Below are 16,148 nucleotides of genomic sequence, written 5' to 3' on the forward strand. Positions count from 1 at the left end.
CTGTGAATATGAAAGGTGCGTTTAAAAATATATCTGGAGACAGTGACTCTGCCTGCTTCATAATGGCGAGCTCAGTCTCATCTGATCTCTCCAGATAATCCATGAAATTCTGATAATTGATTTTGTGTTTAACATCTTCTTTCTTTGAGCATTTCTTGCAAATATATTCCCTTTTGCATGCTCCTTCTCCCCTTTCTGACAAAAATATTTCTCGAGAATGTTCCCATCCGCATTTTGCATACCACATCCTTCTGCTTTCGCTGGAGTTGTGGAATGGGTGAGGATAAATGCCGCGCGACGGAAGAAGAAGAGGAGTGAACGGAACAAGCGGAGAGCACGTAAACTGCAGCTGCGGATGAAGAACCATCGCGAATGAAGGTTGCACACAGCGAGTAGTAAGCAGCAATGGGTATGAATGGCTGCAATAGTTCTTCCATTCTGCGCTCTGCGAAATGGAAGTGTTGATCTCAATGGCTGTGTCATCTTGTTCTGAAGACAACTTTTCATTCTCCAATTCCAATGAACCGCTTTTTGTGAATGTAACTTTTCCTACGAGTGGATGAGACAACACAGATGAAAATACCTTTCTAAGAGCATTTTGCGCAGAAGAAACGAGAGCATTTGAAGAATTCATAATAGGCAGTGCATATTTTGAAAAGAACGAAATATTATCAGATAAAAGATTCAGCTTAATGATTTGGTATCTTGAAGCCAGCAGATAAAGAAGATGGAAAGAAGAGAAGAGGAGCGAATGGCAAAGTGTCGCTGGAAGATGAAGAGTGCTGTGCATACTGCCAAGTGCAACCTCTGAAAGAGATCCCCAAATGGTTGGTGGATGAGACAAGGTGAACCTGTCAATCTGAGCAAGAACAAGTCCAATAAATATGTTCAGATAGTTCTTGCATTCAGGGAACATCCTTAAAAGAGGCAGAGAAACATACTGGCCTGTATTCAGAGTAATTCCACCAGTCATCAGGCAGTTGATTTGCTTCGCGTTTGTATCCTCTTCTTTGTAAGTTGACGATCTAAGCCACAAACTCTTGTTCATCGGATCTAACGTGTCCCAAACAGTTGGGTCAAGCAGCACATCTGTGTCTGTATATCCAGCGAGTGAATTGAATTGCTCTCCAACAGCACTCGTTGCTCCATTTGAAGAAGCGTTTGATCTGTTTGAAGAATTCGATGGAGAAGGGCCTGTTGATGGCCGTGAAAAGCTGTACTTCTCTCCCATGTGGTTCATCACGTAGATAAGATACGCCGCAACATTGTCGCTGATGGAGAGGAAGCATGGAGCAATGCTCAGAACATGAGAAGGATTAGATGAGGTTGGCTCTGTTGCAGCTGTTACAACAGGCTGGGAATTAAGAAGGCCCGCTCCGAATGTTCTTGTAAGAATATAAGAATAGATAAGCGATGGATACAAAGAAATCACAGTTGACAGATAAGTTAATGATTCTTTCATGTTGTTTGAATAAGATGATAGAAGAATATCTTTTCCTTTTCCAGTTGTTTCTTCAACAGAAAACAGGTTGAATTTATCAACCTCTGCGATTCCAAATGAATGTTGTGGTATTGCTAAGTATTGAGTATTTGATGATTGATTGCACTCATTTGTCTCTGTAATGTCTTTCTTCAAAGTATTGTTGCATTTAGCAACAATTGTATCATATTCTGTTTCAATTGGACTTGCTTTGTCTGCTAATCGCAAAAATGGTAAAGACCATCCAACTGCCAGAGGCAAAAATGGAAGATTGGACAATACGAATCGGCTCCATTCATCAGAGATGTTGCCATATTCTAATTGTTGATCCTTTGCCTGAATTGATGAATCTTCCTCTGAAATTGGAAGCTTGTGTTCTTGCTCATTTTCCTTTTCATCCTCTGAATTAGATTCATCAGCTGCCACAGCAGCTGAAGGTTCTGAGTCAGATTGTTGATCTCTTTGTGTTTTATCACCCTCATCATCCTCCTTCTTTTCTTCAGGCTTTTGTTCTTCAGATGTTTCTGAAAGCGATGCAGCTAAAGCCAATTGCAGCAATTCGTCATCACTTAACATCTGCTGCGTGCCGAAGAGACCAGCTTCATCTGCAAAGTCGGAATGAAATTCTGAATTGTGGACTGTCGAACTGTCATTTTGACCGCTTTCAGAAGGCTGCGAAGATATCAAAGTATCTGCTGCATCTTCTGTTTGGACTGGCTCAAAAGACGTTGCACTATTTGCGGTTTGTTGAGCTTCTGTTTCTGGTTCAGTTTCTGGTGCATTTTGCTGAGCAACAGATTGCTCGTTATTATCTCCAGCAAACGAAGCTGCAACAGAAGCAGCCTCTAAATTGTCTTCTTCATCGTGCTCACCTTGCTCATCAGCAGTAGCTGTTTCGGCACTTGCTTCGTTGTTTGCTTGTCCCTCTTCTGCTTCTTGTTGGGACATTTGCAAAGCAAGCATAAGCATTGCGTCTTCATCGTCTAAGTTCACAATTTGTTCTTGATCCAGAAATATTGATTGCATCGAATTGGATGGTTCAGTTGCTTCGTGTGTTGATGGATGCTCGGCTGATTCCTCAGCTTGTGAAGACGTGGACGTTGTTTCTGCTGATGCAGTCGATGTTGCTTGATCTGTCATTGGCACCCCTGTTTGAGCAGCTGATTCTATTTGAGTGTGTTCTGCTTGATTGTCTATTTGCTCCGGATGCTCTGTCTGATTTTGCTGGGACAGCTGCGCCTGTATATGGTTCAACGCTTCAGATATCCCTGTTGCTTCAGCTGCCAAGGACGAAACCGTCATAGAAGCTTCTGCCGATGGTCTAACTGCTGATAAAGAAGGAACTTGCCTGGTTTGACGAGTCATCGCATATGTGGACTGCAGAACAGCCTCCATCATCGCTTCATTCTCAGCATCTCTCGCACTGCGCTGAATAACCAGCTCTTCTATCCGGCGTACCAAATTTCTCTCCCTCTCTTCCAACACTCTGATGTTTTCCTGCGCTTGCTGCGCTAACATTGCAACACTCCTCTGCTGCCTTCTCGCTTCCATCGCTTGTTCGGTCATCTCTTGCATCTGACTCGTCAGAATGAGACGTTGATTGCTGAGTGCTGAAGATTCAGCCCTCAAACTTGATCTAGTTGAGCCATTCGCTCGAACGAATCGACCGCCTCTTCCTCTTCGAACATGAATATCAGAGAAACCTGCATTTGAACGAATAGTATGCATTCCTGGAAGACGATGTGTTGTTGGATGTTGCTCGAAAAATACCAAATTTCCTTGATCATGAACATAAAAATGATTTGCATCAACGTTTTGATCACTATCTCTTCCTGATTCATTGCTTGCATTCCAAAAATTGTCATCAGTTATTTCTTGATATTCCTCCTCCTCTTCCTCCTCTTCTTCGTCGTCGTCGTCGTCATTGTCAAGCATCGATTCATCATCCAAATCAATTGGAGTGTATGTCTGTTCGTCGTCTTCTCCTTCTCCATCTTCAGCATCTTCAAGCAATTCACTACCAATTGAATGCTCACTCGTATTGATGCGGTTGGATGAAAGTGATTCTAATCTCGTTCTGCCATCACTCTCCAGAGTTCCAAACGAATTTGGACTATCAATTCCAAATCTGGTTTGCCCAATGCGGTGAAGCCTCTGCTCCATTGTGCTGTTGCTGATTGATGCAAACCCAGAACCATCGCGAGATCTTGTTTCGCTTGTGCTTAGTAAATCAAATGGATGTGTATAGAAAGCGCTTGAGGAAGATGAGAACGTTCTTGCTGAAGAAGTCGAAGTTGATGGCTGAGCATTCTGTTCATTGATTCTCCTTTGCAACTCATTAATTTGAGCATTCATACGCTGAGTTTGTCTGTCAGCTGCCACAACATTGGCACTTGCTTGATCCAACGCAGCCCTCAATTCCGTGTTGTCTCTGCGTGTTGCATTCAACAGGTTGCGTACCTGCAGAAGCTCTTCATTCATCGCAGGCACGCTTCTTTGATCTGGCTGGTCCGATTGTGCAGATCTGGAAGAAGAAGAAGATATTGCTGTTGTTGATGATCTTGTGGATGATAGTATGCTTGGAGGCAACGGAGTACACGACTGGCGATTGATATAACTAAGATTTGGGAAGTTGGCGATTGCAGTGTCAAACGCGGTATCTCTGCTCGGAGCGGATTGCATTGCATCAAATGTTGAACCTTTCTTCGATTCATCAAACGCCTTTTTCTGTGAGAAGGAATCAGAAGATTGCACTTTTCTTGAAAGCTGCGAATATTTCTTGGAGCCAACAATTGGTATCAAAGGAATGCATCGCAAAAACAGACTGCCTGCTTTGGGTAGAAGCGTTCTTTCTCTCTCATTTCGTACAAAAGTCATGCAATTCGTCAGAATTCTAACAGCTTTTTGGATAAATTCATGTTTCGAGGAAGAAGCCAAACGTTTCAGTTTGCTTGTGAGTTCTGGATTAGAATCAATCAAACAGCGAAGTTGGTCTTTGTTTTTGCAGTCTTTTGCCTCATCATCATTGTCAGAGCTATCTTCAAGCGATTTGTCTTTCAGAAGCTCGGTTTGCATCAAAGAAAGGAATTCGCACATCAAAGCATGCAGAGAAGGATGAGTAAGTGGTGCACTTGGGAACAAAGGATGTTCATCTTCTGAATGAAGGCGAATAAGAAAAGCTTCTTCGTGCTGAGTTGCCGATGAAGCGCCTCTTAATTTTGCAGCAGCATTCAAAGAAGGAGGAACGAGCAGTCTGGATTCTGTATCCAAATCTTGAGAATTCCCAGACTGTGGTCCATATCTTCGTTGCATTTTTGAAAGATATTTTGAAAAGTTATTGCTCCATTGATTCTCCTGCGATTGACGTGAGTTCTGAGATTGAGATGTTCCTTCAGAAGTCTCTGATCCGTTCGGTCCATCTGAATGTGGCTGTTGATCTTTGTGTTCAATGTCTGGTTTCTTTTCGATTGAATCCAATCCAACAAATAATTTTTCTGCTGAATTATCACCATAATCCCTAAATGCGGATGGAGGAAGCGTTTTTGCCCATCGCTGGATCATCTGAAGGATATGAGAGATTGCAACAATATGCTCAGATGAAAGCAGAGTCATTAGCATCATCGATTCAGTAGGAATAAGCAAAGATTCATTTTGTTGCAGCGTGTTTGATGAAAGAGGCAGTGCAGAAGACGATGAAGCAGACAAACTCTTTGCTGCTCCTTCTGCAGCACCTGTCATCTTGTCAATAAATCCTTTCATTGAATGAAGTCTCTCATCAATTTCACTTTCTTCACAGAGCCCAGAAAATATTGGTCGCAGGGTCATTAAAATGAACAAAGCACATCGAAATTGAATCAAAGTGCCAGGGAAAGAAGAGAATGTCCGAGATTCGCTGCCTCCCCCTGGAGGCATCAGTACATCAGCTACATGACTGTCTTGAGTCAAAATATTAATCGGGTGTGTGTGTGGGAATAGAGAAAGAATGATGAAGTTGAGGAGACGATACAGCTCAAACAGCGCCGTGGAGCAGTCGCGAATATTCAGCTGGTTAAGTGTCAAGACAGCTGGATAGAAGAAGAGGTGTGAAACGGGACTATTTGCACCAGAATCAGATGGAGAACAGAATGAGGTTGAATCCGGCTGTGATGGAATTGAAAGAATTTGAAATGAAGATGGATGCAGTCGGAGTACAATTCGTCCCAAATCTCCTCGATCAAGAGGCTTTCTGGAACAAGCGCATTCATCTTCTTCATTGTCAGACATTTCTTCCTCTTTTTCTCTCTCTGATAGATTATTGTATTCATCCGAAGCTTCACCCACTTTTCCTTCTGCTTTCGAGTTGCTTGGTTTCGGAATAGAAAACGTTGTAGGAGCAGCAGCAATCCTTTTAAAGGCATAAGTGTTTGTGTGGAGATGAGGACGGTTTGCTGACAGTGACAAAAGTGTCAGATCTATAACTGGTGGAGGAACCAATAAATCTTCTGTTTTCTGCTGATCAAATTCGTTGCCTGCTGCTGAAATCTTGCTTCGAGTAGGCGAAAGTGAAACAGATGGGACTGAAAGACTTTCAGGCATATAAGATAGCATGCATGAAGATGATAAGCAAGTCGCATAACATTCTGAAGATAAGGTTGAACGTGGATCATATTTCTGTTTTACGCAATGTGGAGCAATGTGCAGTACAAACGGAGCGGATTCCTCTGTTTCCTCATTCCGCTGGGAGCTTTTATCAATATCTGTGCTTTGCTGCTTTGAGCTTTTATGTGACAATGACGAAATATGGCAGCACATTGACTGATTGGTATCAACAGATGGATTTGTATCGCGGAGCAGCTTCACTCTCATCGTCTCCTCCACCACCCAAGATGTAACAGCACCAAGCATTTCCATTCCTCCTCTGTCTATAAATGTCAGCAGAAGTGGATAGCATGGGAAATCTGTTAGTCCATCCGGATATTTGTCGTTCGGGTAAAACGGGAGCAGCTTACCAGATTTCGAAGAATCTTCGCTTGATGAAGAATCCTTCTTTTTCGGAGTTGGCTTGGAGGGCGGGGGCTGTTCAGGGCGATGCAAATAAGAGGCCGACAAGAAAAGTGTCTTTGTGATTATACCAAGCACAGAAAAGTAATATGAAGACAGAGTTGTGCTGAACACAAAGGAAGCTGATTGCGAGCTCCGATCAGACGAAGATGATGATGTTTTGCTAAATGAATTGCCTCTTCGAGAAAATGGATGCGAAAATAATGGTTCGAATTTGGCAGATGCAGAATTGGCAGCTTTGTCTTTGTTATTTTGGCTCTTCAATGGATGGAACATTAAAAGAGAAGCAAACAGCTGAGTGACGCACGTTGCAACAATCCTTTTCCCCAGATCAAAATGCTCATAACAATGTGTAATGAGTGTTTGTTTGGTCTCACTATTGCGCGTCAGCTCCTTCCACTTATCTTCTTCAAGCCTTTTTGGAATAATTGTCTCAGCCTCCCAATTGCCTGACTCACCATCTGCATTATCCTCATTTGATTCATCTCGTCTTGGAAGTATCAGCGAATGATGCATCGTACGAGACTCTGGAATGCGTTGTCTTGTGACGAGTGGCTGCAGCATCGGATTAACACCCATTGTCATAAACGAGCAGCAGATGTCCAGCACTTTGTTCACAAGAGGAACAATAAAGTTTCTGATGCGCTTTGTGCCTGTCCGAATGTACATGCGAACAGACTGCGGAAGTGCCATTGGAATGGCGCGACACTGTTCATATGCTTTCGAAGTTGATTCGCTGTTTTCTGCAACAGTCCTGTCCTTTCTCATTAAATCAAACAATTCCTCTTCTTCTGCTTGTTGCATAATGCTCCAAACAATATTGCCACTGCTGCCATTTTCGTTGTTGTTCTCTTTTGCCTGCTTCCACATCACCCAGAATATTTGCTGTGTTGTGTTGTCTGTCTCCACAAGTGCCAGGAACCACAGTAGCTGAGCCACCACCTTTGAAAGAGCAGTAAACAGCTCGTATGCAAAGCGGGGGTTCTTCGTCAGAATCAAGTGGAGCAGAGTAGCCATCGGTAAGTGTTTGTTGTACGGTGCAGAGAATGCTGGGTGTCCTTTGAATCCAGAGGCAACAAATGGAGCGATTTGAGGGAATGGGTTGGGAAGTGCTTGGTGAACAGTATTTTTTGGAACGGCGTTTGATGGAACAAGTGATGAAGCAGAATGTGACGCTGTCTGCTCAGAACATCCCGTGTGCTTCCAAAACGAAGACGCAAAAAGAGCTCCAATCGAAGAGAAATGCATCGAGCTGGTGGCAGCAGGCTTGCTCGTCCCGCTTTTCTCACCTAAAGAGTCAAGCGTCTCTGACTCAGAAGAAAATGACCCGAAGCCATAGAGTGCGCGTAGTGAGCTGAGTGATGATTGATACAGCATAAACTTCTCACCTGTCTGCGACCGCTCGTTCTGGACCTTCAGGTCTTTGTTCTCCACATTCAGCACACGCTCGCTGGTAAGCCAAGAGAGAGTCACAATAACACGCGTCAGCGCTTCTTCGAACTCCAAAACAGAGAAGCTGCGGAAGAGAGAGAACAAATCATATGCTTCGGCTGTTGATGCTGCTAATCGAGAAAGAACAGGAGATTCAACAGTTTCTGCTGAAGAAGAAGACGATGACGATGCTGTTGAAGCTTCCACAATTAGCCCAACACCATCTTGTGCGACAGTTCCTCTGCTTATCGCGTCAGCAATCTTCTGTGCTCTTTTCTGAGAAGCAGAAAGTGTGCTTGAGAGCGACGACGCAGCCGATGTGCAAATAGAAACAAGAAAAGAAGCGAGAACAGAATGCACTCTGGACGAAGTGGTAGACAAAGACAGAAGAGTCAGGATGTCTGCAACAAAAGGCAGATTCGACGGATTCTTCAGCGAATTCATCTGAAGAGCACCTACGCTGGTGGTTGTTTCTTCTTCACTTGGATTGTTTATTATGAGTGGAATCCCAACACCAGACAGTGCGTACAAACGAGACACTTTCGCTTGAACATTAACATTTTTCTCGGTTTCAGAATCATTTGTTGGTTGTGATGAAGAAGCAGCCTTCAACATTTGCTTATCTTCTGCTTTGCATTTTTGGTCTTTCTGTTCCGTCTGCATGAAATTACCTGTCTGACTAACTTCATCTGTCTCTTTGCCTCTCTCTTTCATCTTTATCTTTTCGAGTGTGTTGTGTGGAGGCGCCAAATTAATCGAAGCAAAGCTCCAATTGGAAGCATCTGAACTGAGAAGCGACAGAAACACTTGCATCAGCCGCGGGTTGTACATCAAACAGGGCGGCTGCTGAGAAGAGGGTTTGGATAAAGCAGCTTGCATGTTTGATATTAGAGACGATGTAATGGGAGAAGGATCAAGTTGAGTGAAGAGGAAGGGAACTAGTGCACAACGACACTTCTCTTCTCCTTCTTCTGATGAAGAAGAGGAAGAAGAAGAATTCGAAGAAGACTTAGTTTGTTCTTTTCTAATTGAAGGTGCTGAAATAAATGCAAATTGAGGTAAAAATGGCAAGGTAGAAGATAAAGTTGATGATGGTGATGAAAGTGGTTGAGGCTCAGTTGAATCTCTTCTGAAGCTCGTAAATCTTCTCGCAAAGATGTCCATTTGGCTCTGCATTTCCTGCTGAGTGTCTGCCAATTGTGTTGAGTTTCCAGGAAGCATTTCGTCGAAGAAGTCTTCGGAAAACAGAGGATGAATCCTCATCTTCTTTGCAATTGGCAGCTGTGAGCAAGAAAGAAGCGATGTGTCTGAATATGTTGCAAAGAAGTAGAATCTGCACAAAGACGCTAAAGAAGTCTGTTGGAAGCGGTTCAGCGACACGCGCCTACCGTTCTCGAGGCGGCTATTCAGAAGATGAAGAGCGTGCTCTCTTCTTTCAGCCTTTTGAAGAGGAGTCAAAGAAGAAGCAGACGAACATTCGCTCTCCATTTTACTGCTTCCACTCGTATTTGCTGAAAATGTGCTTTCAAACTCCTTCAATAGGTCATCATCTGGCTCAAATAGCAGCTTGTGATAATCAACTTGGCTGTCCCTCTCCAAACTGTCGAACTGATCACCTGTTGGATTCTTCAATGCAATTGTCATTGAAAGAGCAGCTGCTTCTTCATCACTCATCCAACTGTTGTTTCTCTTCACTGGGCAGACGATGTTATCCCACGCATCCAACTCCTTTTCAATCACTTTCATCACATCTTCGAGAATCGCCTCTCGATTTTCTTCTGTACCTTCTTTCATTTCAGTCACCGCATTAACTTCTTCTTTCGCTTCTTTTTCTTCTTTTTCTTCAGCTTTCTGTTCTGTTGGTTTCTCCTTCTCTTCCTTCTCCTTTGAGCTTTGTTCAATTTCTCTGGAAAATTTCTTCTTGACAATCCGTATATAGCGTTCCATGTATTTGAGCATCTCTTCTTTTTCTTCTGCTTTTCGTTCGACCTTCTTTCTCTCATCCTCTTCTCCTTTCTCCGTCAAAAGCAGTGCCCTGCATTCGTCTCCCTTCCATCTTTTAGCAGCTTCCATCCACTTCCTCACCAGCATCATACCGTCTTCCACAACTTGCTCTCCAAATATCCCGTGCAGCCCAACAACCCTCCACAGCCGATGAAGCAGCGCCTTCTCTTCTTCCTCTTTCTCTTTTCTTTTCTTCTGCAGATCTGCAATGAGCTCGTTTCTCAGTTCACTTTCTTTGCTCAGCATCTCCTCCTGTTTCTGACCCCATTGCTTCAGCATCCGCTTGACTGCTTTTCCTCCGATTTTGTGCTTCTCCATCACTTTTGTCATTCCCATGCCTCTGATCAACGCTTTCTTTATCTTCTTTCTGCGCATCTCAATCTTTGCGGCAGGTTCTTGTTTAAAAGAAGCGAGCTCATCAGACACAGACGAGAAAGGCAGAAGATACAGCCACAGCAGAAGAGGAAGTGCAGGCAATATTCTGCTTAAGATGGAGTTGTGGAACGGAGAGAGCATCAGAAACGAGAATGCGTGCATGAACAATTGGCGCAGACGAGGAGAATAAAGAAACTTCGGAAGGGCAAAAGAAGAAGGAATAGTTTGTGCATTTTGGGCATTGGAAGTGTCATTTTCTGACGAAGCTGATGAAGACATTGAAGAATTGGGACAAAACTTCAATGTGATTCCATCTGTTTGGAACGGCGTGTTTTCAGCAGCAAAGGCAACAGGTCTCATAAACAGCGCACTCACAAAGTAAACACTCATGTACAAAGACGAAGATGTCTGCATAAATGGAAGTGTGCCTTGTGATGCCTGAATGAATGAGAAGAGCGATGCTGCCCAGGCAAATGGAAACAGATTGGGATGAAGCAAGATCAATGCATGAAGAGCTGTGTGCGGATCAGCCAATGAGGAATAAGGTTTATCTGATGAGCAAATAGAAGAGACGGTATCAGAGAGAGATCGGTTTGTCATTGATGATGCCATTTCGTGTGCATATACACAAAGGCACTGAAGAAGAGGCAAATGGAACTGTGCTTCATTTTCCTTGTCAGATGCTTGCGATGATGCCGCTGGCTCTTCCATTGAGCGAACTTCGATTCTTTTGTTCTCAAAATCAACTTCTGATGAGGTGAAAAGCGAGGCTACGCCAAACACTGTCGGAGGAGCACAGTTGATTGCATTGAGGCATTTGAGTGGTTGTGGAGATGCTTCGCAAACAGAAGAAGATGAAGAGCACATTGAAGCAGCAATTTCACTTTCTCCTGATGAACGTGATGAACAGCTGAGATTGTAAGTTGCACTTTTCAATGCGAAAAACAGCCAGCTGTGAAATTTATCCACAACAACATTTAAAACCTGTGAAGAGCTTTTGTCGTTGGCTGATAAATTTTTGTAGAAAGATGTCTTAAGAGCATTCTGATGATATGACAGCATATGCGACAAGACTGCTGCCAAGCACAGAATTGTCCTGTCAGTCAGCAGAGTTCTCTGTTCAATGGTTTCACCTCCAGAAGAAGCAGAAGATATTTCACCAGACGAAAGAGAAGTCGATGTAAGTGAGCGAACAATGTCAACAAATGGATGAGTGGAAGTGCTGAAGAATTCGTCGTGTTCAGACGAAGGAAAAGCAGAAACTGTGTGTGGATCTAACGGAACAGATGAATATTTATCAGATTCTGATGGTGGAATCATTGATGATGATGCTGAAGATGATGATGTCGAGGATGATGAAGATGCAGTCGATTTGTCAAAAGGATTCTTTATTTCGGCATCAATCTTTGGTGACACATCATCTATTTGTGGAGATGTAACGAGTTTCGAGTCTTGTTTTTCTTCTTCCTTTTCAAAATCGTTGAGCTTCTTTGTCCCTCTCATAATCGAATATGTCTCAATGATGTCTTCATCTTCGCTATCCACCAGCAGCGTCTGTGCTTCTGGCATCCGAGATGGTATCAGCTCATTCAGCTTCTTAAATCCTGTGTCAAGCGTGCTGCGTCTCGGTTTGCCCGAAGAAATCAGGCTGTTTTCCAGAAGCTGAGAGAAGCCTGTGATTTTGACGCTGTTGCCCAGTCCATTGCAGAGCTGGCGGAAGAAAGGAGACGAAGAGAATGACATTGATTCGGCTGAATAATTGCTGGTTGCTGAATCACAAGACATGGAAGACGAAGAAGAAAAAGAGCTGTTGGAGTTATCAGATATGAACTGAAGAGCGTTGGTTAGAATTGTTTCGCTCTCAAAAATCGGCTTCTTTTGCTGATGCTCCAACTGACGGAAAAGAGGAGTCCAGAAAGCTTCGGCGATATCTCTCTTTTTCTCAACCTGCCGGCTTTTCTTTGCTGACGAAGCAGATTCCTGTTTAACAGCAGCTGAAGACTGAGGCTCTGAAGTTTGTGTAGATTCACTCGGTTTCGGTTGATGTAGAAGTCCATCGTCATCTTCTAGTGCAGCATCTTCATGTGATTCCTCAATTTTCACTTCATCTTTTGTCTCTTTATTGCTTTTGCCTTCACCAGCGCTTTCAGATTCAGTTTGAGCAGGTGAAATTGCATCACCAATTTTAATTTCTGCTTTGTCCTTTGTTTCTGAATCATTCCTGTTATTCATCTTATTTTCTGTGCTAATTCTAAGCTGTCTTGCTGAAAGGTTTTTCTCATAGCGTTCTTCTTTTGTAAAGAGAAGAGCACCCGCAATGGAGTTGTACAGTTGCTCCGTTTGTTCCGTTTTGCTTTCTTTGCGATCAGCACATGAAGCATATGTCATAATTGTTGCTATTAGCAATGCAGCTGATTCTGTCAGAATCGTTTTGCTTGAGGCATCTGTCGCCTCAAATGAAAACGGATACTCAGAATCTGAAAGAGAGGACTGAGATGAAGAGGAGGATGAAGAAGAGGTTATTTCTGATTGATCCATTGGAGAAGTTGAAGTCAATGATACTCCAATTGATGCTTTTGTGATTGTAAAAGTTGGTAAATCGTCACATGAAGCCATTTGTGTTTCAGAGTTCAGATGAGGCACAAGAAATGCATACAACGGATGAATAGATCCCATCGCATTGACTCCTCCCGCTGCAAATGGGCTTCTTCCTCTGCTTTTTTGAGCAGCTGTATTTTGGCTGAAGTTGGTGCTTTCGTGCAACAAGTCAATCAATTGGTGCCAAAAGGATGTTTGAGGAGAGTTGAGCTTCGGGTGGCAGAATATGCTGCACAGCAAGGATATCACAACATTCTTTGCTGGCGCAACTCCTTCCTTCCTTGTCAGCTTCGAGTGATGGCGAGTGTTGCTGGAAGATCGAGAGCGAAGCGGAGAAGAAGAGAATGAGAAGGAAGATATCGATGGCGAACGATCTGGAGCAGAAGGAGCAGCTGTTCCTGCTGCTTCTGTTGATGTTGCCGAAAGCGATGATGATGGCGGCAGAGGTGGTGATGGAGAAGACGCAACAGACGATTGAGGTGAAAGCAGGAGAGGTGAATTTGACACTTGATTCAAGGCAGCTTCTGAAGGTGCATTGGAAGCAGATTCTCCGTCTTTCTCTCTCAGCAAAGACAAGCACGATGCTTCTGCCAAAAGCGGTTGATAAACTTTTATATTCCAGATGTTTTTCCTTTTTGTGCTGGTTCCATCCGTTTTGTTGTCAGAATGACGAATTCTCTTTTCCTTGCAGGCTTCGCTGTTAAGAAGCGCCACAAACGCCAGATGGGCCAAGCCAAGAAGAACGTGCGACTTTAAATAGAGTAAATGAATAGCAGCCTCATCCGAGCAGCTGTCTTGTTGTTTTGATGAAGCATTTTCAACGGATGAGTTTGAACCTTCGTCTTTTTGGCTGGTGCTTGTTTCAGCGTTTGTGCCATTGTTTGACGTGTTTTCTGACAATATGTCCAAAGCAAGCTTTGCTAAATCAGATAGCAAAAGCCTCTCTTTTGTTCGTTTTTGAAGTGCCTTGCCTGATCGATCCTGTGAATTCTCTGAAATTTTGTCTTCATTTGCATTTTCTTCTGCTTCATTCGTTTCTGAAGCCCCTCCAACTTTTATTCCTTCTTTCGCTTCATTTCCCAAATCATTGCGCTTTGCAAAAGATTTGTACTGCTTCTCTTCTTTTGACACTCCTTCTTTTTGAATTTCAGAAAAATTGCTCCTTAAAGAAGATAGAAAACTTATTCTCCCCAAAAAGTTCGGATGCAGAAAAGGAAGCGCTAAAAAGAGATTAGAAACTGCAATCACATATTCTTTATTATATGAAGATGCATCCTTGCTTGGAGCTTTTAGCTTTTTTGCCTCAGAAAGAAGAGAAAAATACAATTTCTCCGATAACCGTTCTGAAAATGTTTGCTTGAAAATACTTTTGTTCGGAAATTAAATGAAATTGGAATATCATAAATAGAAGAATAAAAAATAACTATTATAAGTTCATTCATACAAAATATTAGCGTTTAGAATCATAAGAATTAAGTGAAGGACAAGTGGATCAAAAAGTGGCGGAATCATCCCAACGTACAAATACAATTTCTAAAGGAATTAAAATAAAAAATATGCTTATTCATACGAAAAAAGATTTTTTTCATACCTTGAGATATTCAAGTTTTGATTCTGTATTGCTTTCTTTAATAAGAGTAAATGCACATCCCAGCATTGCTTTTGCAATAATGCGTTGAGAAATAAATTTGAATTCACTTTTGGAATTCTCTTTTAAGTTTTTAAAATGGGCAACATCCAAACTACTTTCGTCTAAAGATTTTGAATGAAAGCATTTTATTTCATTGAATAATATCGAAAAATAAGATTTTTCATCGTTATAATTTGTATATTTAAGTGGTCTTTTCATGGTGCAAAGGAGCTTTGTGAAAGTTTCTTGTAATTTGTTTTGAAGTTCCTCCTCAGAAAATTGACATTCATCGGAAATATCCTTTAAAATGAATAATTTCAACGCAAATTTATCAATAAAATAACAAATAAATACATCAATATTCATTTATTCCTAAAGATTTCAATGTATCAAAAAAAGGACCCCAAATAAATAAATCTTTGATCTGAGTTGCCCCACAATGTGCTTTGTTGTTTGTTTTTCGTTCACCATCAGGAAAATTTTCATTTTCAAAGAGAGATATAAATAATATTTAAAATAAAATCAAAATATTACGATTTAAATTCATAATGAAGTTGAATACATAACTGTTATTCAAAAAAAATTGTCTTATTCATCGTTTAGCAAGTGATATTAAATTGAAATCTTATTTTCAAAGGTTGTTTGATATATAAACAAAATGTTTAATAATTTTTTTCTAAAAAAATGCAACATGTTTAATTGAGAGAAAAACAACAGAAATTTTTTGATCTTCCCAATATATAAATAATAAATTTGTGCGCTAATGATTGCAATCAGTAAGTAGATTAATATAAATATCACAAAAAATTTAGTGAATTCATAGTTGAATATCCTTATTTGTTTAATAATGTCTCAAGTTAACACTGAAACAAAGCCAGTTCCAAAAGTTGATAAAGCCGCAAAAGTTGCTGGAGATAAGAAAGAGAGAAAGAAGAAGCGTCATGAGACCTATTCTAGCTACATTTACCGTGTGTTGAAGTCTGTTCACCCAGAAACTGGAATCTCAAATCGCGCCATGGCAATCATGAATTCTTTCATCAATGATATCTTCGAAAGAATTGCAACAGAAGCATCTCGTCTTGCTCGTTACAATAACCGTCACACTCTCACATCTCGGGAGATCCAAACAGCTGTTCGTCTTCTTCTTCCTGGTGAACTTGCTAAACATGCAGTTTCTGAAGGAACAAAATCTGTGACAAAATACATGTCAAACGCATAAGTGTCTGACAATTCAAACATTTTAGTTGTTTTTATAGTTTTTCTTTTTTATGAAAGTGTTTTTTAACACATTCTTAAAAATAATAAATAATCTTATTACTGAAAAAGAAATATTTTTATTTTTCTAATAATTTTTTAAAACAGAAAAAATTTTCTATGTTTAACGTTTTCTTAAAATTGTTTTGATCAAGAAGTTAAGAAAACTGAGAGAGGAATAATTAATGAAGTTGGAAAATAATGAATTAGTTTTTTTAACCAAAAATACAAAGTAGTAACTTTAAGTCAAATTGTAGCTTTCACTTAAAGCAGATCAATCCAAGGCAATGATAAAGTTAAAGAAATAATACATAATATAGAGAATCCATCAAAATC

The 16,148-nt window shown here is 41.3% G+C and overlaps 2 protein-coding genes across 2 annotated transcripts; one reads left to right on the forward strand and one right to left on the reverse strand.

Moving 5' to 3' along the window:
- Positions 1-11,973: 11,973 nt before the first annotated feature.
- On the reverse strand, positions 11,974-14,585 carry MONOS_2900 (uncharacterized protein; the record flags this gene model as incomplete). Its single annotated transcript, XM_067872856.1, has 4 exons — positions 11,974-12,160; positions 12,225-14,090; positions 14,373-14,461; positions 14,520-14,585. 4 exons carry the CDS (start codon positions 14,583-14,585, stop codon positions 11,974-11,976), a joined length of 2,208 nt encoding a protein of 735 aa, XP_067725937.1.
- Positions 14,586-15,373: 788 nt separating this feature from the next.
- MONOS_2901 (Histone H2B) lies at positions 15,374-15,889 on the forward strand. The gene has a single exon (XM_067872857.1). It carries the CDS (start codon positions 15,406-15,408, stop codon positions 15,775-15,777), a length of 372 nt encoding a protein of 123 aa, XP_067725938.1. The 5' UTR covers positions 15,374-15,405; the 3' UTR covers positions 15,778-15,889.
- Positions 15,890-16,148: the final 259 nt, after the last annotated feature.

The sequence above is a fragment of the Monocercomonoides exilis genome (genome assembly GCF_001643675.1).
Source record: "Monocercomonoides exilis strain PA203 chromosome Unknown scaffold27-1312184, whole genome shotgun sequence".
Lineage (NCBI taxonomy): Eukaryota > Preaxostyla > Oxymonadida > Polymastigidae > Monocercomonoides > Monocercomonoides exilis.